General features: G+C 52.0%; 4 protein-coding genes across 4 annotated transcripts; 1 reads left to right on the top strand and 3 right to left on the bottom strand.

Annotated features, from left to right (window-relative positions):
• Positions 1–188: 188 nt before the first annotated feature.
• On the bottom strand, positions 189–1,615 carry BO70DRAFT_327578 (RMD1 family protein; the record flags this gene model as incomplete). The annotated part of the gene is made up of 2 exons (XM_025540706.1): positions 189–1,223; positions 1,277–1,615. The coding sequence occupies 2 exons, from the start codon at positions 1,613–1,615 to the stop codon at positions 255–257; spliced, it is 1,308 nt and encodes a 435-aa protein (XP_025404167.1). The 3' UTR covers positions 189–254.
• Positions 1,616–1,844: 229 nt separating this feature from the next.
• BO70DRAFT_357566 (CLH domain-containing protein) lies at positions 1,845–6,484 on the top strand. Its single transcript, XM_025542068.1, has 4 exons — positions 1,845–2,285; positions 2,338–2,364; positions 2,419–5,719; positions 5,806–6,484. Exons 1-4 carry the CDS (start codon positions 1,944–1,946, stop codon positions 6,096–6,098), a joined length of 3,963 nt encoding a protein of 1,320 aa, XP_025404168.1. The 5' UTR covers positions 1,845–1,943; the 3' UTR covers positions 6,099–6,484.
• A 75-nt stretch (positions 6,485–6,559) lies between these two features.
• On the bottom strand, positions 6,560–7,956 carry BO70DRAFT_376108 (uncharacterized protein). Its single transcript, XM_025545110.1, has 4 exons — positions 7,615–7,956; positions 7,508–7,567; positions 7,400–7,447; positions 6,560–7,313 (listed from the first exon to the last, which is right to left on the bottom strand). Exons 1-4 carry the CDS (start codon positions 7,688–7,690, stop codon positions 6,745–6,747), a joined length of 753 nt encoding a protein of 250 aa, XP_025404169.1. The 5' UTR covers positions 7,691–7,956; the 3' UTR covers positions 6,560–6,744.
• Positions 7,957–12,894: 4,938 nt separating this feature from the next.
• Positions 12,895–15,473, bottom strand: BO70DRAFT_367575 (grainyhead-like protein; the record flags this gene model as incomplete). Its single annotated transcript, XM_025544570.1, has 5 exons — positions 12,895–13,217; positions 13,274–14,565; positions 14,625–15,134; positions 15,236–15,376; positions 15,460–15,473. 5 exons carry the CDS (start codon positions 15,471–15,473, stop codon positions 12,895–12,897), a joined length of 2,280 nt encoding a protein of 759 aa, XP_025404170.1.
• Between the last annotated feature and the right edge of the window lie 9,986 nt (positions 15,474–25,459).

Consider the following 25,459-nt stretch of genomic DNA (forward strand, 5'->3'; position numbering starts at 1 on the left):
GCAGAAGAAGAGGCGAATGGACGAGTCCCAACAAGCAGCCGCACGTGCAGCCATCCCATGACGGGTCCCGGCCTGACTCAGCAGCAGCTGATCGGTCATCTCGCCTCTGACTGGTCCGTCGGGCGGATCCGCCGATAAGCCCCGGATTTGTCGATAAGGGCCACTTACGTAGTGTGCAATAACAATGGGTATCAATTATCGAAGTCATAACTATCTATATACATGAGTGGAGATTGAGGCTGCTCAATCCAACTTTACCGCTCATCGTCCTTCTGGCTCTGTATCTCTTGTTCGTGAATGCGCTCCTTCCAGAGTCGCAGAACCTCAAAGCCCACCTCGACCGCAATGAGCAAGATGATGATCCACTCCAGTCGGAGCCCATGCGTTTCGCTCAGCCTTTCCCGAAGAACGCTGGCAATCTCCTGTGCGTAGTCCATTTTCTCGTTCAGGAGCTTGATGCGGATCCCGACATCGAGCGCCCTTCCAACTTGTTCGTAGTATCCTTCCAGTCCAAGCTCATGTCGGCTATCCCAGAAGATGTCGGGTAGAGAATCCGTGAGCTCCGAGTAAAGATTGAGCTGTGCACGCACACTAAGCAGCTGCCCCGTCTTGCGAAGTATGAAGTCCCTCGTGAAGGGGAGACGAGAGCCCTTCGATAAGAGCGTGGGGATTGTCCTAGTAGACTCGAAATAGTTTGATAATAGGGACTCCAGGACAGCCAGCTTCGTGCTCCGAGCCAGTCCTGACGAAAAAGCTACCTTTGTCAGGACCGTGTCGACAGGTTGCCGTGCTGCTGTGTGTGGGTCAAGGATGTCATTGCCGGGCTTGGTCCCGAGGATGATGGTGTCGCCTTTGATGCTGCTGTTCTCCCGCTGGGGATCTTCCACGAACTCGAGGTCTTCCGTCTCCAGGTCATCAAGATGCGCTCCCCGAGCCGCAGGCAGCAATGTTCTAGTCGCTAGGAAGGAGGTAAACCCCTCTGGGAGTGACCAGGCGACAACGGTACCGGACGGAAAGACGAACACATCGCCAACTTCGTTCGGGGCCAGATCTGTGGTATTCGGGTTGCTCACGCGACGGATCGAGTCGAGAGGAACTTGAACGTGGACGACCTGGGGGTACAAGTCCGTCTCATAAGGGTCCGGTTCGTAGCCCTTTTCCTGCAAGATCTCTCTGACTTGGCGAATATCGAATTGTTCGGCTACCGCATATGCTGTTATGGTCTTTCCATCCAACAATTAGCAATTGGCCATGGATCCGCGGGGGTCGGTCGCACCTTGGTCTGAAAGATCCCCCGCTCTCGGAGCTGGGCTTTGGACACGATGCCATCCTTGGATCTTTGTGCCTCCACCGCGACTCGCCGGAGCGACGTCGTTGCTGCCGGCGACCGACTACTCCGTTTCCGTTGCTTCTGGCCTTCTAAAAGCGGCTCCTCTGTCGCATCACCATTCCGGGCCTGTTTCTGGCTAAGGTAGGCGTTGGAGGAGAAGAAATCCTTGCGGCGAGGCGAGCTCAATGGCGGTGAGGCGTGAAGATACTGGCTCCGCGGCTGTTTGAGGAGCCTGACGGTCGGTGGCCGGGAACACACGGCGCAGACATACGGCCTTGCGAACATTCTCACGCGGCCAATGGAGTCGGATCAGTCAATCGGGGCCGATGCCCTGCGGGGTCAACAGAATGAACACCGTCTCTCGCACGCTCGGAGAAAGAAAGATCGACTGCAGAAAACGAGCCGGGATGACGATGCTGAGTCAGCGTGCATTGGACTAGCCCGATGGGGCGGCTACCTTAACCAACCCGCCCGACTGACCGTCACTCACCTACTGACTTACCCAGTCAGTTACCCCAGCTCCAGCTGTTGCTGCTCGGCCCATCGGTGCCATGAAGCTTCCCTTCCCCTGCGCCTAGTCTCCGGAGCTCGAGGTCCGGAATCCCCTCTCGCCATGGACGCGCCTGGCGCGACAGAGGCAAACGATAGTGTCCGGCAGGACAGCCACAGCCACGACCCCGATGCCGTGGTGAGGAAGAGTACATACCCGGACAGCAACCACCCCGGTCGGCCCGACCATGGGCACCACCACCACCACCACCACCACCACAATGGCATGAAAAGCGAAGGTGAAGGGGGTGGGGAAGACGAGGAGGGGTCAGAGGAGGAGGATGACGAGGATGATGACGAGGAAGAGGAACCCCGACTCAAGTACGCTCCCTTGACCAAGCACTTAGGGGCGGTGTATCGCAACGGCGATGCAACCAGCTCCTTCCTCGCTGCTGGGGACAAGATGGTAGGGTGATCCAGATATCCTGAAGAGCACTCGAGACTGAGACCGTATCTAGATAATTGGTTCGCACAATGGAAACATTGTAGGTAGCTGAAATGCCGTTTGAGATGCACCCCCCAGAACTGACCCCTCCCAGCATGTACTATCGGTGCCCCAATTGCGCTCTCTTCGCGTATATCATGCCCATTCCGCAAGCATCACTTCCGTCTCGGTCTCCCCGTTCCCTCCTCCCTTACCGAGCGTGAAGCAAGAGCTCTTCAGCAGGGTCCCCGACGACCTCGAATACCCCGCGAGGCCCTCATCCGGCGCAGCCAGCCTCCGTGGACGCCGGTCAGGCCACCAGGCAAACCTGCCTTTCACACCTTCCAATTCGATATATATTGCCACGTCTTCCATGGATGGAAACGTTTGCGTCGCATCCCTCGTGGATTCCAAAGATGTCCTCTTGCGGAACTTTGGCCGGCCCGTCCAGGCCGTCGCACTCTCCCCCGAATATAAGAGTGACAGGACGTTCCTGTCTGGCGGACGGGCGGGGGATCTGATTCTCACGGTCGGCGGTCGAGTGGGTGCCAGCACCAATTCTACAACAATGGGAGGCGCTGCAGCTGCGGCGGCGGGTTGGCTCGGATCTTTCGGTCTGGCAGCCAATACCGGCAAGGATACCATCCTCCATAGTGGCGAAGGCGCTATCAGTACGATTAAATGGTCTTTATCGGGGAAGTATGTCGTCTGGGTCAACGAAGAGGGCATCAAAATCATGCGGTCGAACCTGTACCTAGATTCGATGGACTCGGACCTTGCTTGGAAGCGGGTCAGTCACATTGACCGTCCCAGCCTTCCGGGATGGGAGGAAATGGCAGGTGTCTGGAAGGCCCGTGCCGAGTGGGTGGACGAGAGCACTCTGGATGGTGACGATCGTCCAAGCAGTAAGGGAGGGGCGCATAAGGAGACATTATCCCTGCCCCAGTCGACTATCATCAAGGAGAAGGTGGAGAAGCTGGTCGTTGGCTGGGGAGGCACTGTTTGGGTCATTGACGTGTACCCCGATCGGCCAAGCAAGAACAACAGAGATCACAAGATCGGGGCTGTTGAGGTTTCCACAATACTGCGGACAGACTGCGTCATCTCCGGTATATCAATGTATACGCCTAGTCTTCTGGCGGTTCTTGCTTACATCGAGGCGGAGGAGGATGTCTCAGAAGAGCGCACCAAGCTGGGAGGCCTTCGTCCCGGAACGCGCCGGCGGCCAAGGGGACTGGAGCCTGAGCTACGCATCATCAACATCAACACCAAGGAAGAACTTAGTGCTGATACCATTTCATCCAGCCGCTATGAGACCCTGACCTCCTCAGACTATCATATGTGTGTTCTTCCTCCCTGGAAGACGACCGTGCCTGTTTCCCAACGGGGTACACTGGAAGCTCTCGGAAATGGACTATGGGATGCAACGCTCTATCCTGCGCGCTTGTTCAGCTCGGGCGCCAGTATTCGCAGTACAACAAGCAGTGGAGACAAAGGTTCCATTAGGGCACCAAGCACCATTGCCTCGCGACGGATCGTCCACGAGGAACTCCCGTCCAAGGAGGTCCAGGACATTGCAGGGAGCGTGGGGGCCAAGATATTTATCCACAGCCCGTATGACTGCATCGCCGCCCTGAAAAGGGACCTCACGGACCGCCTGGCGTGGTTAGACGCGCATGAGAAATACGAGGAAGCGTGGGCGCTTCTTCAGGAGCATCCCGAAGCAGCGGGTCCTGCAAATGACCTGAACGATCATACCCCTATAACTCCCACCCGGTCGCTGAGTAGTAGCGTTGGCGAATCCTTCATCGATGACGGGTCTTCAATCACCACTACCGGCCGGACCATTGGTTCTGCTGCCGAACAAGAAAAGCGCCGCATTGGCGAGCTATGGATCGAACAGCTCGTTGATGGAGACAAATGGAAGGAGGCCGCGGATGTTTGCGTGAAAGCCATAGACACCGCGCACAGGTGGGAACACTGGGCTTGGGCCTTCATCAAGAACGATAAGCTGGACGAGATCTCGTCTGTCATGCCTACCCATATGCGCCCCAGCCTCCCTGCGAACCTCTACGAAACCATCCTCGGACACTATGTCGCACACGACCGGTCCAAGTTCAGCGAGCTCGTCGACTCATGGCCGTTCGATTTGTTTGACGTCAACAACATTGCGACCGAAGTGGAGGAGCAGCTGCAAGATGAAGCAACAGCCCCGGAGAACGATGACTGGCAAGTCTTGACCAAGTGTCTTGCTAAAATATACCTTGCGGGAGGCCACTACGGCAAAGCGTTGCACTGCTACATCCGCCTCCAAGACGCAGAGACGGCGATGGCCCTGATCAAGGACCACCGTCTGTTGGATACGCTCACGGATGACATCCCCGCGTTCATCCTGATCCGCGTCTCCAAAGAACAGCTGAAATCGGCGCCTGTCTCCGAGCTCGACGAGCTCACAGCAGAACCCATCAGACTCCTCGTCAGCGAAGCCTACACGGGTATTGTCCGACCGGATCTCGTAGTCGATCAGCTGCAAGCAGCGAATAAACTCCTCTACCTATACTTCTACATCCGGGCTCTCTGGCGAGGGGAGTCCCTTCCCCATGGTGCCGCAAAACCCCGTAGGGGTCACTTCGCTCACGTTCGAGACGCAGCCAGCAAACTCGCCGCGGATGAAGGGAAAGCCCTGGTCGACAATTTCGCCGACACGGCGGTGGAACTCTTCGCCGACTACGACCGTCCCCTGCTCATGGAATTCCTCCAAACCAGCACGTCCTATTCCTTCGACATGGCCGTCAGCATCTGCGAGGGACGCCACTTCACCCCGGAGCTCATCTACCTGCTCTCGAAGACCGGCCAGACCAAACGCGCCCTGAACCTCATCCTCTCCGACCTGAAGGACGTCTCGCAGGCCATCCAGTTCGCCAAGTCCCAGAACGAACCCGACCTCTGGGAAGACCTCCTCGACTACTCGATGGACAAACCGCGTTTCATCCACGGACTCCTCGTCGAAGCAGGCACCTCCATTGACCCCATCAAACTCGTCCGGCGCATCCCCAGCGGCCTCGAAATCGAAGGCCTCCGCGAAGGCCTCACGCGCATGATCCGCGAACACGACCTTCAAGCCAGCATCAGCCAGGGAGCCGCCAAAGTCCTCCAAAGCGAAGTCGCCGTCGGCATGGACACCCTCCGACAGGGCCAACGCCGCGGAATCAAATTTAACATCATCGAAGAGGACAAGTCCATCCCCGGAACCCCCACCACACAAGCAACCACCACGCCCGAACTGGCCAACAACTACAGAGCTAAGAGTGACCTCGGCGCCGAAAACGCCTCCACCACAACAACAAGAACGGCAACATCATCTGCCGCCCCGGCAGGACGATGCGCAGGCTGTCATCGGCCTTTCCGTGCAAATGGTAAGAACAACCCCCCCTCCTCCTTCTCCCCCCAAATCCCATCCTATCATAATTAAACCCGCTAATCAAAAAACGTACCTACACAGAGAAGGAAATCCTTGTCGGTTTCGCCTGCGGTCACGTCTTCCACTTATCGCACGTTCATTCATCGGAATCCTCCGCTAGCACTCCTGGCAGTCGCTCCGCTGTTCAAACTCCCCGTCCTTTCTCGCCAACCCAGACCTATACTCCCATGATGGATGAGCTGTCACTGTCTACATCCCGGACGGTTGGCCCCAAGGTGACGACGGCTCGATTGCTAAGAGACCGGATCGGCGATGGATGTCGCATCTGTGCTTTGGCTAAGGAGCTGGAGACTATCGGGGATTCTGATGCGTAAAGCTCGCGCGTCTCCTGCGCGGTGAAATGCGGGCGGAGATGTAGGCTGTCACGTGCTATTTATGGGGTCTATGGTGATGACTACAGCATTCTCGTCATCTGCTTCCTCTTTTGACTTCAACATTCGAACTTCTTTCCTCCGGAACAGCGACCTCGGCGATGGGCTCAACTCCATGGGGGTAAGAGGGATGGGGATAGAGGCTACCTGCTCATGTGGTATATAGGTATCAACTGGGTAACGTCGGCTTGGTGATAACTCAGCGTGCCAGTGTGGGTAGTTGGTGACGGATGGGCTTCCCGCTACATGTTCCATAGTATAACTGGACAGGTGTATGTTTATTCTTTAGGAGATACCCATGGTAGCAACGATTTACTGCGCAAATGAGATCAAGGCATTTAAGGTCCGTAAGACTTTGATTAGATTAGGCGGTGACCGGCCGCTTTAACTAGAAACAATCAACGGGATATTAAGGGAGCCAGGTGTAGTCACGCATTGCGTCCCGAACTTTCATGAAAACAAAGGAAATCGTCACAACGTCGACTCATAATGAAACTTTTCAGCAAATGAAGAAATAATCAATTGCTCCAGGTCACCGAGCACACCCCTTCAACGGGAGAGCATGCAAGGCTGAGCATCAAATCGAAACTTAGATGCCGAAGCCAACAAGAATACCAGCAAATGCCAGCAGACCAGAGCGCATACCTCCATAGCCACGAGCGGCGTTGGCGGTAGGAGCCGCAGACGTGTGAGTGCTGCTGGGAGCTGTGGTGCTGACAGACAAGGTGGTGTGAGAGGCAACAGTGTGGTTGCTGCTAGTCTGCTCACCCGAGGACACGGTCGAAGTAGAATTACCGGTCTCGGTGGTGGGGGCACTAGCTGTCTCCGAGGAAGAGGGAGGCTGCACCGTGGTACCAGGGGCACCCTGAGTCACAGAAGTGACAGGAGCAGCTCCAGTTCCGGAAGTAGCAGGCTGTGCAGTAACCCCAGTGCCAGCGGTAGGGGCAGCAGTGGTTCCAGGCACAACGGGAGGAATCACGGTGGTAGCACCAGTAGCGACAGTAGTGAGAGCCACAGGAGGAATCACAGTACCAGTAGCACCAGTGTGAGGCAGAGTAGTTCCAGTAGCTGCGGTATTGACAGGACCAGGCTGGGGGACCGTAGTGAAGGTAGAAGCCACCGAGGTCTCGGTCTCACAGATAGTCTTGATGATGGTAACTAAGGTAAAAGTATTAGCAACAGTGACCTTCATCATTGTTGATACGCAAGACAGATAAGACAGTATGGAATCAAGGCAGATTTACCATCCCGAGGGAGAACGTCGTTGATCGCGTGGAAAAACGCGTCACGGGCTGCAATGTCGCGTCAGAACAGACAGTTTGTTATGGTACGAGGGGGCTCAAGGAAATTACCAATGGGAGCCTTCATGATAGACTCATCATTGTAGGCAACTCCGGTGTCTTCAAAAGCATCTGGTTGAGGTTAGCGGACGGAGGATCAACGAGGAGACTATACTTACCAAAGGCAGCGCCGAAGGCCGCGAAGGCAAAGACAGCCACGAGGACTGCAAACTTGATGGTGAGCTTCATGATCATTTTAACGATTGTCAGATCAGAAGAACAAGTAAACGAAGGTGAAAGTAACGAGCGAGGGAGTCAGGGAGATGAGTTCTTTGACTGAACAGGATGAGTGGAACGAGCGAACGTCAAAGATGGATGAGAGGAGATGGCAGAGGATGGGATGAAGAGGGGGATGAGGGGAAGAAGAAGACAAAAGAGAGGACGAGGAGGAAGAAAAGGAAGAGGGGGGGGAGAGTCAAGTCAGGTGTCACCCAGGCGAGTGTGCGTTCAAGGAAAGTGCGACAACAACGTCCCAACTAGGCAAGGGCAAGACAAACGAGTCGAGGTGAATGGAGGGAGTTACACCGCGACAACTGTACGGAGTACTTCACGTTCACTCCAACAGCAGAGCAGAGACTGAATACTTCGGAGGGGGGGGGGGGGGGGGGGTGGTTCTTGCGGTGACATGATATCCATCGAGATGATGTCTTATATCGCTGCACGCAAAAGCAAGGAGTGGCAGTGTTTCGGCTTCGAGTGCGCACTGGCTCCCATAGCAGGAACTATGTATAGTAGCTTGTCTTAGAATCTACCCCGCGAGATGGTCAGGGAGGCTGGTAGGTAGCACTACATGCTACCTGGGTTCATCCCAGTATACCTACAGATGTGAAGTGAAACCTCGATGAAAACACCAACAACCCCCCAAGTCCACTCGATAAACAATGCGATCGCCCTAAACTCATCATCATCTCATCACTCTCTTGATCTACAGCCATCCCCCCTTCAGAACGATGTCGATATCAATATCCAGATGCCACCTCAACCCTTCACCCCGCAGTCAAGGACCCTACTTGCCAAACAAAGTAGAGCAGTAGTAGTACCTTACCTTACAAGCGACATCAGCAAAACTGTCAACCAAACAACCCGAGGCAGATCGACCAATCAATCCTCGCCGAGGAGCCCAAAAAAACTGGATCCAGCTCGGGAGCGAGATCTCAGTGGCAAATAACACGGTTCTCCCCTGGATACGACAGGCACGTTTGAGCAAAAAAAAACAACCAACCTTAAATGTTGAATTGCGATCCTGCAGCCTCCTTTTTTTTTTTTTTTTTTTTTTTTTCCCAACGGCCGTTAGGCTAAATAGACCCTTGCGCCGTGCAAAACGTGCTAGTGATGGGGTCGATTTGACATCATGGAAGTAAATAGGTAGGGTAAGTATAGTATATGCTACGAAACCACGAACCACGAACTACACTACCCACCCGCAACCAAATCTCACGGCCTGATCGTCGACTCGATCGATCTCGATCGATTCTCTAAGGTAAGAGTAACTAGTAGTAGTGTAGTACCTAGTTAGGTGGGCATACATAACAGTACAAAGTCCATCCATGTCTCGATGTTAACTAATTGTTCCTGCGTCCCCGAGCGAAATCTGTATACTAACCTTCTCACCTCATCTCACTACTATAGTACCTAGTACCTTCCCTCTCACCCATAACCAACCAACCCACTTGAGCCTAGGCAAGTATACATACAGCCACTCCATACATGTATCTTACGGTTCAGGTTTCCATCGTCCAGCCCCGTCTGTCCGCCCGTGTTGCCCGTACGCCCATACAAACGGTACAGGTAAGTAACTCGGTACGGAACGCTAGCGAAAAATACCGCGCACCGCCAGACGACCGAAACCAAAGACCAGGAGCAGAGCAGAGCTTGGGATCCCCACCCCGGCACGACCCGCGTGGAGGCGCCATACAGCAGAATTTGACCTGATGAAGGCCGCTGTTCCAAGGAAATTGACAGGCACTAGCCAGGCTATGACGACATGGCAAGGTACAAGTCAGATCCAGATCCCAAAGCCCTGGGTACAATGACATCATGGGTGTTTGTGGCGCCGGCGCTGGGCCCGATTCGGCGGGCTCCGTCGGTGTCCTCGCGGGCGGGAGGAGAGGGGGGGGAGGGGAGGGGGGAGCGTTGGGATTATGGTTACTACTAACTATCTGGATAGGTACTAGGGAGTAGGTTCTAAGGAAGAAATAAATGATGGGGTTTTCGTCTCGTGTCTGTGGGAGTCGGTTTGGTTAATTTAGGTGTGGAGTGGCTGGTTGGGTGAGGGGTGGTGTGCTACTCCGTACTAATATATGTACTAGTAGTAGTACTACATAGAAAGTTGTGTGTCTAGGCCACTTTACCTACCTAGGTAGATATGGGAATTGGAAATATCGTAATTACTTCCCCCCCCCCTTTTTTTATTTTTTCTTCTTCTTCGTCTTCATGCTGTCTCAATCATTCCACAAATAGTAAGAGAACCACATATCGGTACTCAGTACTCCGTAGATACTCAATACTATCTACCCACCACTTCCCCTCCCCCCCGCCCAATCCCCAAAATAAGACAAGTGATACAGAATTTGTCACCTCACACACCAGAAAGGAACCAAACAAAGAAAGTGAGAGGGAAGAAAAAACAAATTTAGAAAACCCCGACCGGACCAAAAAAAAAAAAAAAAAACCACCCGAAACGAACCACCAAACAGAGAATCAACTCAACTCCCAAATGGCGGAATTTCCCCACTCCCCACGAGATCGGCAGGTGCAGTCCCGACCCAATCGACGATCTCGGATGGATGAGGAATTTCGAATCATCCAGGCCGGGATCCGTGGTTCCTATTGTTCTCCAGACTCCAACTCCAGATAGATAGCGACCAAACGGCGTGCACGATAAGCCTAAAGTCTAAATGTCTACGTAGGCCGAGGAATCTGGAACCTAACTACCTACCCATGAGTTATTATTATTATTATTCCGTAACCGATTTAGTACCTTCTCGCACTAAGCACAAGAGGGGGGGAGGGGGGAGGGCGGAAGAGGGGCGGAGAGGAGAAACGAAAGAGGAGAAGAGAAGAGAGGAGACAAGAGGGGGAGACATCCATGCCGCCAACTCAATTCAGGAAGGTGAGAATGATTGTCCCGAGTTGCGAGTCGCCGAGACAGGCCATTTATCTTAGTGATAGTAGTAAGTAGTAGGTACCTAGTCTAGACTCTAGATAGACCTCGGTGGCCACGTTGTCGCACAGTAGTACGACCGGGTGGATGAAACGGGCGATCATCATCTGAGGTGGTTTTATCTTTGGGTACCTACTACTAAAGTAGGTAGGTAGGTGGGTGGTATGTATGTATGGGTGCAGCAGTGCAGCAGTGCAGCAGACTAGCAGTTGCAGCGAGTAGTACAGAGTATCGTTTCGTATTCTGTCCATCCATCCGTCCATCCAGATTTGATACGGAAGCATCTCCCCCCTTTCCGTGTCTTAAAAACCGGTTGGTTGGTTGGTTGGTTGAACCTGCAGCAGCACACGGAACAGATAGACATCACTGCATGGGTATCCATTATTGAGCATGGACTTGCTGTTAAGGAGAGAGCCGACGCACTGCAGACTGCAGAGATCTCGCTACCGGACTTGTTCCATAAGCAAGCCCTGCCCGTGCGCTTTCTGTAGTGTGTAAACACGCGCACTTATTAGCCAAATGAAGTTAGAGACAGCCACCGGCTAGATATCTAAGACGGTGTAGGTTTAGGTTAGGTACTGGTAGTAGCGCCCAGTACTCTACCCAGGTACCTGTGGTACGAGGTCCGTACGGGAGTATTTCCGAGGACGCCAAACACCAATTATACCTGAGATACGGAGTACGGAGTACCCTTGGGGAAGGTATGGTACCTATAAAGCGTAATCCCATGTACGGTATGGTATGCCTGTAGGTACTGTACTACCTTACCTTATGAATGTACCTTATGTACATAGAACGGGACTGCTCGGAGATCTACAACCATTGCCTTACCTAGGCAGTGCCTACATAGGTAAGTACCAAAACAACCACCATACCGAGCCTCATGCTATCGACGGTCCGGGAGAATGAATGTCCCCCCAAGGGCTGAAGAATTTGACAGAGGGTCCCAGGGGTAGCGAGGGAGGGGGGGAACATGGTTCGAGAGAGACGGAGTAGAAATAGGAGACCGTTCGGGGCTGACTCGGGGACTGACTCGTCTCGAAGGGCGAACCTCCCAGGGTTGCAAAGTTCAATGCGGTGGTGGTGGGTGACGAACGGTACGGCGCCCACCGCTGAACGGAATGGAAGCTTTCCCGACAGTTTGACGGAACGGACACCCGCCATTCAGATTGCTTTCTGCTGTCGCGCTATTCCCCTTCCGATCGGGCGGATTCCAGGCTAAGAGATCGGCAAGCGCCACGGCGACGTCCCTACCGTCGATGGCTTGTCGAGATACGCCTACCACAACACGCTACGCTACAGATGTCCCACCGATGCAAAAAAAAAAAAAAAAAAAAAAAGAGTACGTATGTTTGTTATGATGTCATTTCATCGTGGGACGGTTTTTTTTTTCCAATCGCAACTACTGGGTCTCGACGAGGTGGTCCGGACATTTGGGAGTCGGAAGGTTCGATATCAAGCAATTACCAGAATTACCAGACTACACGAATCGCTAAGCAACCCAAGATGAAGCTGTAGAATTGTGGACTGTACGTTCGTATATCACAGAAAATTTTAGAGCTCAGATCTTCATACGAGAAGCCAAAACCACTGCTGTACCAAAGAACGGGAACAGCCAGGTATCCAGGAGGGGGGAAAGCCGCCCAACAAGGGCCACAAAAGACAAAATGACAGCAGACCAGGTATTTCTGACAAGAATGGACAGGGTATCTTTATCGTGTTCCTCGTACCTCAACCAGATCCTCGAAATTAAAAACCACATAAGAGAAAAAAAAAAAGTATTCGAGGTCGTGTATCCCCAGAAAGCCCAAATAGCGTTGCAGACAATAGCGGATGTAGGAAGGATATCGTCGGAACATATACCCCAAGGAGATTCAAAAGAAAATAAAATGAAGATAAAAACAGCAAGAAACAGTAAATATGCATGCATATGGCGACAGGGTATCATTGCTCGGGAACTCGTGTATTATTCCCTATCCAACGAACGCCCCGCAGGATCGTTGCAAACAGAACCGAAACTCCGAATGAAATAAAGATATCGGCTTGAGTAATGGATTTGACCAAGTGTACCTTGAAATCACGCACCAGGCGCCAATTAGATTGAAAAAGTCTCACCCGAAAAGGGCCCCTTCTGCTTGGGCGGCAGATGTCAGCGAAAGGTAAATAATTTGAAGTGAAAATTTACGGTTTGGCGAAAAGAGAGGAAGGCAGAGGGAATCGTATATTGGCTGAGCTATCAATAGCTCAATTTGACCTCGACAGCTGAGTTGAGGTTAGCAGCTCCTGTAGCTGCTGCACTCTCGAGAGACGCAGTTTCGGAAATCTCGACGACCATGTCTTGGCCATCGGGGAGCTCACGGACGACGTCGTCGTCGACCATGATCTTGAGGCCATTCTGCTTGACATGGAGAACCCGTACTATACGCTGAGGATCGATTCGCTGTTTCACGGAGATCTTCTCCATCAGATCTTGAACAGTCCGTTCGGTCAGGTAAACGGCCCGGTAGTAATCATCCTGCGGTTGATCATTGCGCGGAAATCGGACGTAGAAACAGGCGACTAGAGTTCTGTTAGCTCAGAGGTCTCACACCTCAAGTGACGCGGGGGCAACTTACTCGGCTTGGCAGGTCGATCCACGGGTGGCCTGTATGTCGGGTCGATATCCACTGCTTCAATGAATCCCATTGGGGCCTGGCTGTTACTTGAACCGACTTTGTGGACTTTGACGGGATGCTTAAGGGACATCTTGTCGCCTAAGGCTTCGGAGCCGGTGCGTGAGTTCTCCCGCGAAGTGCTCAATGATCCATGGTATGCCGAGTCGTAGAAGGTGTTGGACTGCGTGTTGGTTGGATGGGATGGCGAGTTGATCGAGATATTACTACTGGTTGGTGAAGCGCCGTGCAGGGATGCATCAACGCTGAAGCGGGGCCCGCGGCTATTCTCGCGCTTGACGAATTCGCGCGACTCTGGAAGCACCACAGGGAACAGGTCCGGGTCGTCTTCTTCTTCACCCCGTAAGCCTAGAACGCTTACCGACCGCGTCGACGTGAACATGTCCTGCATCAATGCTAGCTTCGCATGAAGGTCATCTTCCAAAGACATCTTGCCAGGGCCATCCTGGGAGCCCATGGACCATGTGCGTTTGTGTTTTGAGATTTTGGCAGGGCGCGGGTCAGCGCTCTTGAGAGCGATTGAGCCACCGCTACGCTTGCGCTTTCCATAATTTCCAGCGCCGATCTCAGCCTGGGATATCTGTTGACGGAGTTTCTCAATGGTTTTCTTAACATGGGCAATGTCGTTAGACAGCTTCCGCTCGGCTCCATGGTCACGGAACAGTTTGACTCTGCAGTAACACACTTCGTGCTCTCCAACTGAGCTGGGACTGATTTCATCTGGGGCAACTAGCTCAGTCTTCGCACACAGACGGACCGGAATGCCCTTCACGCCCTTGGAATGACTGAAATCCGTCGACAGGAAGTTGAACCGGACCGGGATAGCACAGTCCGACGTCCCCGTCGCGGGATTCACAGTCCATGTGACGCAGAACCCATCGAACGATGAGCTCTCAAGTTTAATCTGGCGGTTCTTCGTGTCTTCGATGCCGCCTTGAACGGGATCGACATACTCGACGGCTTGAAGCTTACCGCCTCGCTGATGCGCTTCATTGGATCCTCGACCTTCTTTCCACAATTGCCAGCAAGTAGCCGGCTTTGCCCGTTGCTCCTCTTCTTGGAATGATACACGGATGAAGGTACGGTACTTGAGAGGTTGTCCAGTCCTGGGAGGCGGGGTAGAATCGATGACAGACAAAGAGTATGCTTGGCCTTTGTTGAGATATGTTACAGGAATTTCAGTCTGGTGATTGATCATTGCCGTCGGTGCGCGTAGAGTGGCATGGTAACGAAAACTGAATCCTTCGTTAAATATAGATGTCAGACACAGGGAAAGGGGACGTTGCAAGCTTACGTTTCACCAGTATTTTGGACGCTCATTTGATCGTCTTGGATCGTCTGTGCAACCAGATGAGAAGACGGGTGGCCCTGCATATCAACATCATTTAGAGACAATTCCTCGCCAGACTCGTCCATGGCATCATAACCTGTATCACTCTGAATAAAAGCGCTAGGCGCGAACGACCCTTGCTGCGTAAACGGGTGTTGATTATTAAAGGGCGGTGGAAGATACTGTTCATCGAACTGATCAAGACTTAAGGCCACAGGGTCGGCGTTGATGGTAGGTGCAGGAAGCTGCTGGGCTAGAGAAAGCGGGGTGATCATGTTCATAGCCATGCCAGGAGTATGTAGGTCTCCAGCCTGGTTGTGATACACTGCACTTAACCCGCCCGAGTTTGGAGTATAGTAGCCAGGAGGCGGTAACGGATTGAAGACCGGGTCCATATATTGCGCTGCGTAGCGGAAGTCGTGTGATGCGCGGGAAGTCGGTTCATTGAGCTTCATATCACTGCCCATGCTGAGTCTGACGGGGGAGAGTCGAGTTAGCTTTCCTCTACAGAGAATCCACGGGGCGAGCGAAAGTCGGGTTGGGCGCAGTTCTTGGTAGCGGATGAATGTATTTACCTGGCAGGAGTGATAGGTCCGATGCCAGGCATCTGACCGAACCGCGGGTCTTTGCGGTGAGAGACCGTTGAGGGCATGACGTCCGAGAAGGTCTTTTGAAATTTCTGAATGAGCTCATCGTCAGGCTTCTGGGAGTTTTGTCTGTGTGGGTGATGAATCCGGTAAGCAGCAGAACGGCAGGCGACTTGCGAGTCGCAGCATCCGATCGGGACACGGCAGCATACCTGTTACGGAGCATGATGTTGGCGGTTGGAAGGATTTAAGCCTCCAGGTATCGTGTTCGTGGGCGCCCGGGCCGATTAGGCGCAGAACGAGACCACAGAAGAGAAAGAGGGGGTGACTGAAGACAGAGGTGGCATCCAACTCCCGCGGTGTTATCCGAAAGCGTATAGATCGTACGTATTATACAGGCTCTCCGGTTCGGTTCTCGTGTACTTGCTGTGGGCACAGGGGTAAAGTTTCACATCACAAGCCACTGTAGATGGATAATAACTGCGATCGCACGGTCTATCACCGGGGAGAACAGGTGTATTGGAATCGGATCGTAAAGAGCGGAGAAGAGGAGTGATGTATTTCAGTATTGTGAGAAGGGGGAGGGGGAGTAGTCGGCGTGGGTGTCGAGGAGAAACGGGATCGGGACGGTACTTGGTTTATAGCAGAGGTACCCCTTACTCGGCGATCAGATGAGCGAGAGGCGGTGGTGGTGGAAAGAAGAGAGAGAGAGAGAGAGATGGCGAGAGAGGGAAGGGGAGGAGGGGAGGAGGGGAGGGGGGGGGGGGGGTGTTGGAGGAGGGTGAGAAGGAGCGCACGGGAGGGCCAGGAAAGGAAGTACAATCTGTGCGCAGGAAGAATGGCGGGGGAAGAGGGAGAAGAAGTACTTGGGGGAGGGCCCAAAGGAGGGGAGAGCGCGACAGGCAGTAGATGAGGAATGGATGTTGGGGGAAAGCACTGGGACCAGACGGTAAGACAAGCCCCCAATAATAGTAGTTCGGAGGTAGAGTGTGGATAAGGACGCTGCCTGCTGCTCTGAGAGTGTTCTTTGGTTCTTTGGCCACTGCTGGCTGCTGAAGAACTCGGGCCTAACAAAAAGCAATCACCCCCCAAGAGCAGATGATTTTTCGAAATAGGAATTTCTGCTCGGAGGTTTTGTGGAAAGAATGTGATAGTTATTAATAAGAGTCGAGAAAGGGGGCCACATGGGAGAGGCGTCCTTGACGTGCAAGACGAATAAATAATAACGGCCGTTGGTTGAGTGATAAAACAACGCAATGAGGTATGAGGGAAACCTTCCAGAAACCTACCTAGGTACTACGTAGGTAGGTAGGTAAATATTCGGTCCCTTTCGCTCCTGCTCTTTCTTTCTCTGACACTCTTTCCCGAGTAGTAAAAAAAAAAAGTCGTCCTCTTTTGTTATGCCTTTTTTTATTTTTTCGGGATTAGATTAAATCTCTGGGTCAGTCTCCGAGATGATTTTCTGGGTCGGACTCAAAACAGACGAAGAAGACCCAGGATCAGTGGGGAGGTGTGAGGGGGGTGGGGTGGATCCCGGTAAATAGTAATATCCCGTGGTAATACTGCCGTACAGTACTCCACGTATCTCGCACTGTAACTTACCATTTCAGTATCTATACCGGTGATGGTACTATACCTGCCCTATACCTCAGTAACCACCTCCATCGTATATACGCCAGCTACTCGACTAACTACCTACAGGTGCCTACCACTGTACTAGAAACAGTAGCCGCTCAATAGACTGCAGGCAGAGAGATTCCGACGGCCATGCATCCCTGTTCCCCGAGACGGGGATATCCGGATATTCTGCTGGATGATGATCGAGATCAAGCGGACTCAGCCTACTCCGTACTATGGAGACTTTTGGTCCTATACTACCGTAGATCATCTGTATAAGTATTAGGTTACGGTATGTTGAAGCCGGCACCAGCACAGCAAGCGTCAGGTACTGGTGGTACCTGGTCACAATCATACATACTACCGTCAAAGCCCGGGCCTGACTGTGGATTCGAGTCGATTTCCGATGTCCCAATTAACAAGCACGGATACTCAGCTCCATCTACGTCATTTCGCCCAAGCATTCCCAAGGCTCCAATTGTCGTTGAGGGTGCGTCCCTACCCGCCTACCCTGGTTCGCATGGCGGTACCTTAGCGGTCAGGTTCAGCCACACTCACAAGCCATCTCACGGCGGTACTTACCTCAGGCGGATATCCATACAGATTATAGAGGGTGGTGGGATTTTAATTGAGTTGGGCGAGCACCTAGATAGACGCCATATATCCTCCTCCGTCCTTTCTGGGCAGTGCTTATGGCTCAATCATCAACCGTGGTCGGCTATAAGTTACAATGCCGCGTATGTACGTCTGGATTATACACCCGAACCATACAGGGGGGGGACAACAACAAGCGAATGGAACATTCTGGAGATCACTCACTCGGCTCCCGATTGGGGAGAGACACCGGGCGAACCTGGGCGAAAGGGGACGAGCTGTCCCCAGCCTCATGGGACATCTCATGGGACATGGGCTATCTTTCCACTACCTTGACTGTGCAGAAGGAGCGAGCGATATCATCATCCACCTCAACTCTCAAGACATCACCTCCGACCCCCCCCCAAATTAACGTCCCCGGCAGTGGAGCATCGACTGACATTTTAATTTGGAAGAGTCGGACTACTGCCGAAGTAGGCATATGGTTGGACCGACTCAGCCTGTCGATCTGCAATTTCCATCACATGGGGCGATGACATTATATGATTTATGTGTCCACGGGAGCATGCCTTGTAGGCTTCTGCAGTCTTTCTCTGCCCCCGGTGTCCTGTCCATAAACAGACAGGAGTAGTCTGTCTACCACTGCCATCAGATAGGTGGGCTACTATGTCGATGATGGGACAGCGGAAACGGGTGCTGGGGACGCCATGCCGCTCGGGTTCGTATCGAGATCGATCACAGATGCAGCCAATCGAATCATATGGACCTGCAACGACTCTTCGGGTGGGGAGGGAAGGAGGGAAGCCACATCGGGAAAGAAGCGAAGTGGATGAAACTATACAAGCGCGAGCCTGGTTCCGAATGAAACACCCGGACGGCGGACGACCTTAACAGTTAAACAGTTATCTTTGGGCGGAAATCTGGACCGGGAGCTTATTCTCCAGCGGTGCACGGGGCCTCTAGTGAGCACCAACCCATAAAAGCGGTTATGTCGTACTAAATAATACTAGGTAGATAATGATAGGTGGTGCTACTATAATAGTAGGTAGAGTTAAGATTCCACTTTACCGTGGAATTTAGCAGCCATGACACAATGGGTGCCAAGCCCCAACATGCAGGAGTTCTCATGGCTCTGGATGTAGGGCAGAAGCTGATTAACTTCCAGTCAGTGCATACGTTTTTTTAAACCCCTTTTCTTAAACAGAACTATCTCTTTTTCTCACCGAGAAGATATGTCGGATACTGGAGGTTTTTCGAACGGTCGAGGGCCGATACTGTACCATACTGCATACACAAATCGTACGGGGGCTGTATCTGGCTGTAGGGCTAGACCGGCGCCGATTGCCTGGGAAGACTTCCCGCCAATCAAAAGCATGGGATGTCGCGCTCCGGGTCACATCGGACGGCACTCCTAAGAACCTTATTACCTAGACAGCGGCGTTCTGGTATGGGGAACCAAGATGTGACAGTACTACTACCCGCAGAAACGATAAAACTGGCAGCAGGAAAAGGAACCGGTCGAGGTACAGCAATTATCAACCTACCACAGTTCAGAGTCGATAATTTATTTACTTTGCCGACCAGTGGACACACAAAATTTTAAATTGGGACTGTTTCCCTTTTAAGATAAGAGCCAGGGCCTCGTAATCTGTCTCAGTGGTGGGTAGCCTTTACTAGATACTGTGTACCTGGACTGACAGTTCATGCCCGCCATTTCAGAGAATTATTTCCAGCTGACAAGAGTAACAATAATAATAATAATAATAATCGGCCCTAGATAGGTGAGTGGAGATGACAATTCACCCAAAGGGTCGTAGTGTGATGGGGGTGTCCATTGCAATGGTCAGCTCTCATTTGTGGGTGATTGGTCCGAACAAGGGGGAAGATGGAGCCGCCCCGTTTTGCCTATCAGGGGCCGGAATTAACGCCATGGGTGATGTCATTGTATTCATTGGAATTCTGAGGAGCCCTGTTAACAACAATTCGACTCTCATAGCTCCCCTCCAAAGCTGTCCCACAATGCGGATACTTTAAAGACCTTTGGCATCGTCATTTGGAAGAATTGGGGTACTTTTTTTACCCCCATCTGGCGGGTCCGATCTAGACGCGGGTACCTGGGATATCAAAAAAAAAAAAAAAAAAAAAAAAACACAGATGCCGTACAGTACATATTCCGGTACCTTGATACTTCTTTCCAATATTCTATTCCGTGTGGTTTGCATAGAACTGTGTAAAAGTGGTTCCAAGGTATCTCTCCCAGAATAAGCATGTAATAGATATAACTTTTGTTTTTCTCTTGCGACCATTTTGGTCCGCCGGGGGAGTGAGGGGAGATCTTCAATCATATTTCAATGGGGGAGAGAGATGGATGGCTGCTCTAGTCCGTTTGAGCCTTATCGTGGGCACCCCTGTCAAGCTGCTCTTATCATGCTCCTTCATTCCTTCAATTTAAGCTAAGCTAAGCTACTATGCGTCCATAGATAGCAGCCCAAGCTTTGAGCAGCGATAGATAGAAGAACGTGTCCTTCACAATAAGTAATAATAGAGTCCCTCCTGTCAACTATGTAGTAGCAACAGTAAAATGAAACAAACATCCAAGACAGCTGATAAACCAGTAGACTAAGCAGTATAAATAGACTTCTCCCTTGTCGCCAACTAACTACAAGGTACATACTTACTAGTAAAGTAGACTACACCGTACCCATGTAAGTAGGTACCTAACCCTTGACTCCTATAAGCAACAGCCGGAGCAACATTACTGCCAGTGCCTACTTATTTACCCAGCGCTGACGTATTGGCCGGAAGACAGTCGCGCAGTCTAAGACCTATCAGTCAAGGTGCATAGCGCATTGCAGTTTGTACTGTATGTGAACTCGGGATTTGGTCTGCTGAGACAACGTTGTCCGTTGCGGCATTGTCTGATGGAAACGAATATCATTAACGGATCGAGAAGGTAACTAGCCCTACGCTCCCCTACGGTACGTACCCTACTTGCCGGAATGAGGAGGAGACCCTTCGCATTTATTTCCGCATCTCCGTGCCACTAAGTACTAGCACTGCCACATAAGCGACAACAACGGGTCGGGTCATCTATCTATCTATCTAGATGACGATGATGCCACCCATGGGGAGAGGGAACTGGAACCACAGTTTACTTTTCAATCGGACCCTGCAAAATGAATCCGTGAGGCGCTGATTCGCTGGGCCGCATTCCGTAGGTTACCTCGGCCAAAAAGTCACCTACTTAAATAGGAGTAGAGAAGGGATATTATTAATAATGGATGTATGGGTTCTGTGGTTCTTTCTTTCTGACTAACAACGGTAGGTACCTTATTACTAAGTTAAGTACGTAGTACGGTGTTAGGAGATGAGGGGAGGAGGGAGGAGGGAGGGGAAAGTCTAGCTGGCGATGATTCATAGTTACCCCGTAGAGCAAAGATCAGATTTCAAACCCCGACAGACATATCCTTTGTTTTTTTTTTTTTTTTTTTTCTATTGTACAAAGTATGTATATGGTGTACTTGGTGGGTGGGTGGCCCTCTGGGTTTCTAATTTCGATGCTGAAACTGCCATTCATCGCATGCAGCCCGCATAAATTCTCCGGGGGGTGAAAAGGGGGGGGGGAGTTGGTACTGCGCCACATCAGTCAGAGGGTGGGAGGGTCGATCGATGGTTAACTACTATCCGTACTCCGTACCTCGTACCTATCTACATATATACCAATCGGCATATTTATTATAATTACTCTGGATATTAATGTTGCCTTGGGGGGGGGGGGAGGACGGGAGGTGAAGTCTGGACTTTTGTACGGTCGGACTTGGCCTGATCTGGTTGGGTAGATATATACTAGCCCATCGGTCGTACTTCGTCGCCATTGCACGGGGAAACGGACGGACATCTAGATATGTACAAAGCATGAAAGCATAATCTGAAAGAAAGGTTGCGATAACCACTCTCGACTCTTGACTCAACACCCTCGCCTTGAGGCGATGAGTGACTGACTGACTGGCTGGCTGACGATCTCGCCAAGCCCAATCCGGCAATGGGGTGATCGTATTACGTGCGCACGACATGGTTTCCCCGGTTTCCCGAGACACTGCCTACCACTATATACTGTGTACTCCGTGCTACACTGGAGAAATAATATACAGTAGTTTAGTGGTAGATACGGAGTGTACGGAGTATTAGTATCTTTCTAGTGGGTGTGACAGTTTCGGATCACCGGCCATCCGGTGCTAGCAGCAGCTGGGATTTTGAGGTTGGTTGACCCCCCTCCCTTCCTTCTTAGCCTGAGGCTTTGACCTACGGTTCCGATCGAATGAAAGGAAGTCACGTTCTCCCGCCCTGCCGTCCGACACGGCAGAGAAGGAGGGCGGCAGGGATCAGATCGGTGGCGAGTGTACCACCACCACCACCACCACCACCACCACCACAGTGTGTAGTATGTGTACCGTGTCTCCTGGTCGCGAGGGGGAAGGTGCTGATATTATTATTCGATCTAAGCGATGCAGATCGGATCGGATTCGCTGCATTGATGGATGGGCAGGTGGATGACCTTATCATTACGTATGTGTTATGTGTTATGTGTTGGGGGGAAACCATGCGGGCGGAGCTGATCAGATCCCATCCGTCTTATTGATTGATTGATTGATTGATTGATTGCTTACTCTCTCGGCATCCCGGGGCGGCCGCGTGTGTGTGCGTGGGTTTCGTGTCGGTTTGTGGGTTGAGTGGCAGGTAGGGGAGATCGGCAGTAGTGGGCAGGTAGCGAACGGAGAGGAGTAGATAGTACGGGAGGCGAATTGGATCCTCTGCGTACGATGTATGTAGATAGTAAGTAGGTAGGCGGTGCTCCTCCATACCATACCCATTGACTGACTGACTGACCGACCGATCGCATGCCACACACATCCACACCACGCTGCTCGGAGTATGTGGAATAATCATATCTATGGAGTAAGTACCGACTACCGAAGGCACGCACCATCGTGCAGTGGGTTGAAGAATGGACCTCAAAGAGGAAATACCTATTGCCACCGGTAGGTAGGTAGGTAGGTAGGTAAGTAGGTAAGTAGGTAGGTAACTACTATGTATGCCGGACCAGCATAACCTAAACGACCACCACGCAGCCCATGTGGCATGCAGGAGCAGAAAGCTCGCAGCAATCCATCGCCAGCACTATTGTTCCATGGTTCATTGCATCTTGGATTCCATGTACTCCATCAGGTAGCAACGCATGTGACTGAAGAAGTCGAAGGCTCGAAGCGCCATGGCTTTCCGAATTGGGCAACAGCCTGAGAGTTCCGGGAGGAGATGGGAGATACGGTACGGAGTAGATAGATGGATAGATTGGGGGGGGGCTTGCGCGACTGGCAAGTCTGGCGAAACGGGGCAGTGAGAGAGACAGACAGACAGACAGAGGGAAAGGGAAAAGAGCCTAAGTACTCCGTAGGTAGTTAAGAGGGAATAATTCCACTGTGGCGTAGATAGTGACCGAACTAGTTCCCCTTGGCTCTCTTCTGGGCCAGTATACGGAGTTACTACTTAACCTACCTAACACTTATGTACAAAAAAGGTACGTGTAGTGATGGCCCCTTGCGTGGAATGGGTATGGAATCTTCGAAAGGCTGTCGCCGCCGCTGCTGCTGCTGCTGCTGCTGCTGCTGATGCTGATGCTTGTCATTCATCCCATTGTCATGGTCCCAGTGGCGCATCCAATCAATCCATACTCAACTGCATGGCGTTTTTCCTTCTCTTCGCTCGTCCTGATCTGGCCCATCGAGCTCTGGAGCTGGATGGGAGTCAGATGGTTGCTCGATCGAGAACCTACTGACTCAGAACCACCGCCTCCCGTCGTATCGCTGGCGGAACGTTGCTTACCGAAGTATCGGGTCCTGTCATCCTGTCCCGCGAGGGCAATTCATTACATGGATCCATTACATTCGATACATACTCGCGGTAAGATTACTCCTCGGTTATAGTATTACCACATGGTAATCAGATACAGGCAGACTTACACACTCCAAAGAATGGAACTGGAGGCACGCAACCCTTCTCGGTAACCACCATCAGCAATCACTGCCCTAGGTGTAAGTAGAGTATGTTGTATGTAGGTTAACATCCCAAGTTCACAATCCCCAAAAGCTTGGAAAGCTACCACTACCAGCCAGTACATTACCATCTAATGCCCGAAGCTTGCTCCCTCGCACGGACGCCGTACCACAGATCGGTCCACTACTACCTTAGTATACACTATACCTCCTACTCAGAGGAGACATCGATCATCGATCATCCTCATCCTCATCCTCACCCAACGTTCGCCTCGCCTGAAGAAACAAGGACAAGGACATGGGATGGTAAAGAGGAGGGGGCTGTGCTCCGTAACGAAGGTTAATGGATTCCGACATGGGGAAGGGAAGGGCGGCAGGTGACGACGGTCGCAGCAGCCTTCAGCGGTAGATATGTGAGTAGGTACAAAGTCGCAGACTTGTACTCCGTAGATAGGCACTACTAGTACTCGGCAAGTACCTTACTCAATAGGACAGGACAGGATAAGGATATGATAGGACAGAATAGGTAATGTAAACTGCCTTTTCTCATCCCAAATATTTAACCGGGCTGGCGCCACCGACGAGCAAACCTTCGGCTGACTGGATGGCGGCGGTATGGCTGACACGGGTCACATCCATTGGCTGTGCGGGTGACTAGGCAGGTAGGTACCTGACGCCGTGGCTGAACCATAAGGCTGATGCTGATCGGGTCCAGGATGTGGTGTGGTGTGTATGTGCCTCCTTGAAACGGGTTGATCGACATGCAAGAGTCCAGAATGAGGGGGTGTGGTACTACTAAAGGCTGGATGCAATGCAGCTGCAGCTGGAAAAAGCAAGAGACCTGCCTGCGAGGAGACTACCGGGGGAGAGTTGGAGAGTTGGAGAGAGAGACAGAGACGGACAGAAAGAGAGTTTCGGGTTGAGCGAGATGGCCCCCGAGGCTGGGCTGGATCTACCGTACCAAGCTGGAGTAAACTTTCAGCTTTCTAGAATGGAGTTTCTGAAGTCGAGAGCGAGATAGCCCCGAGGCTGGACCTACCGAGCTTGAACAAGCTTTCCACAAGCTCGTGGGTGCCCTAGTATTCATGAAAGGGAACAGGGTTGGCTGTCATCTTTGGTAGATGGTGCCAGGGCATTGCCCCTTTCAGAAGGGATTCATGTCACCGCTACTGGGACCCATGGGAGGGCCAACCTTGCATACAATCCGCATGTCCTGATCAAGGGAGCGCGCCGAGGACGCACCTAGACAGACCCCGGTGAAGGAGTACTCTCGGCTGCCAAAGCGACAGGATTAACCTAGCGGGGAGAGACGTCAATGAAAGTGCCAACAAATGGCGATGCAGTGCATGTGCAATTATCTATAAGCCGTCAGGCCAACTATCAATTATGTTCCCTAAACAAGTATGTCCCAGTATGAATCGCCATGATTCTATAAGTCCCGCTTATCTCATGGCATGCATGCACCACGTACTGACCCACCCCGTATCTTCAGTAACAGTCCCTCAGCACAATGCTCCAAAAGGGGGAAGGAGAAGGAAAAACACTCGACAAAGGAAAAAGGAAGCAATGTAGGTCACCGTAACTCCTGGGCGCCGCCCAATGTAGAAAGGTCAACAACACTCAAAAGAAAAACCAGACAAGAAGGAACAAGAAAGGTAATGACGTATAGACACTTGCGCGCTCCGGCGCAGGCAACATGCTGCAACACTCGAGGTCGAGAATAGAGTTCGCTGGGTAAATGGCCTTTGGACAGCATACTTGCTGCCGCTCAACAGAAGTCGATGGGCTTCAGTCAAGCTGCAAAGGACGTCAAAAATGAGATTTGAATGGGTATCATAGAGGTCCATTCGGCGATGAACATTAAAGTGCGTCGTCCCGCTCCAGCCTCGGAGGTGACGGCGCGGACAACGTTGAGGGTAGACCCTGCTTATGACATCTAGGCACTGCTATA

This window comes from Aspergillus heteromorphus, assembly GCF_003184545.1.
Source record: "Aspergillus heteromorphus CBS 117.55 chromosome Unknown BO70scaffold_1, whole genome shotgun sequence".
NCBI classification, from domain to species: domain Eukaryota; kingdom Fungi; phylum Ascomycota; class Eurotiomycetes; order Eurotiales; family Aspergillaceae; genus Aspergillus; species Aspergillus heteromorphus.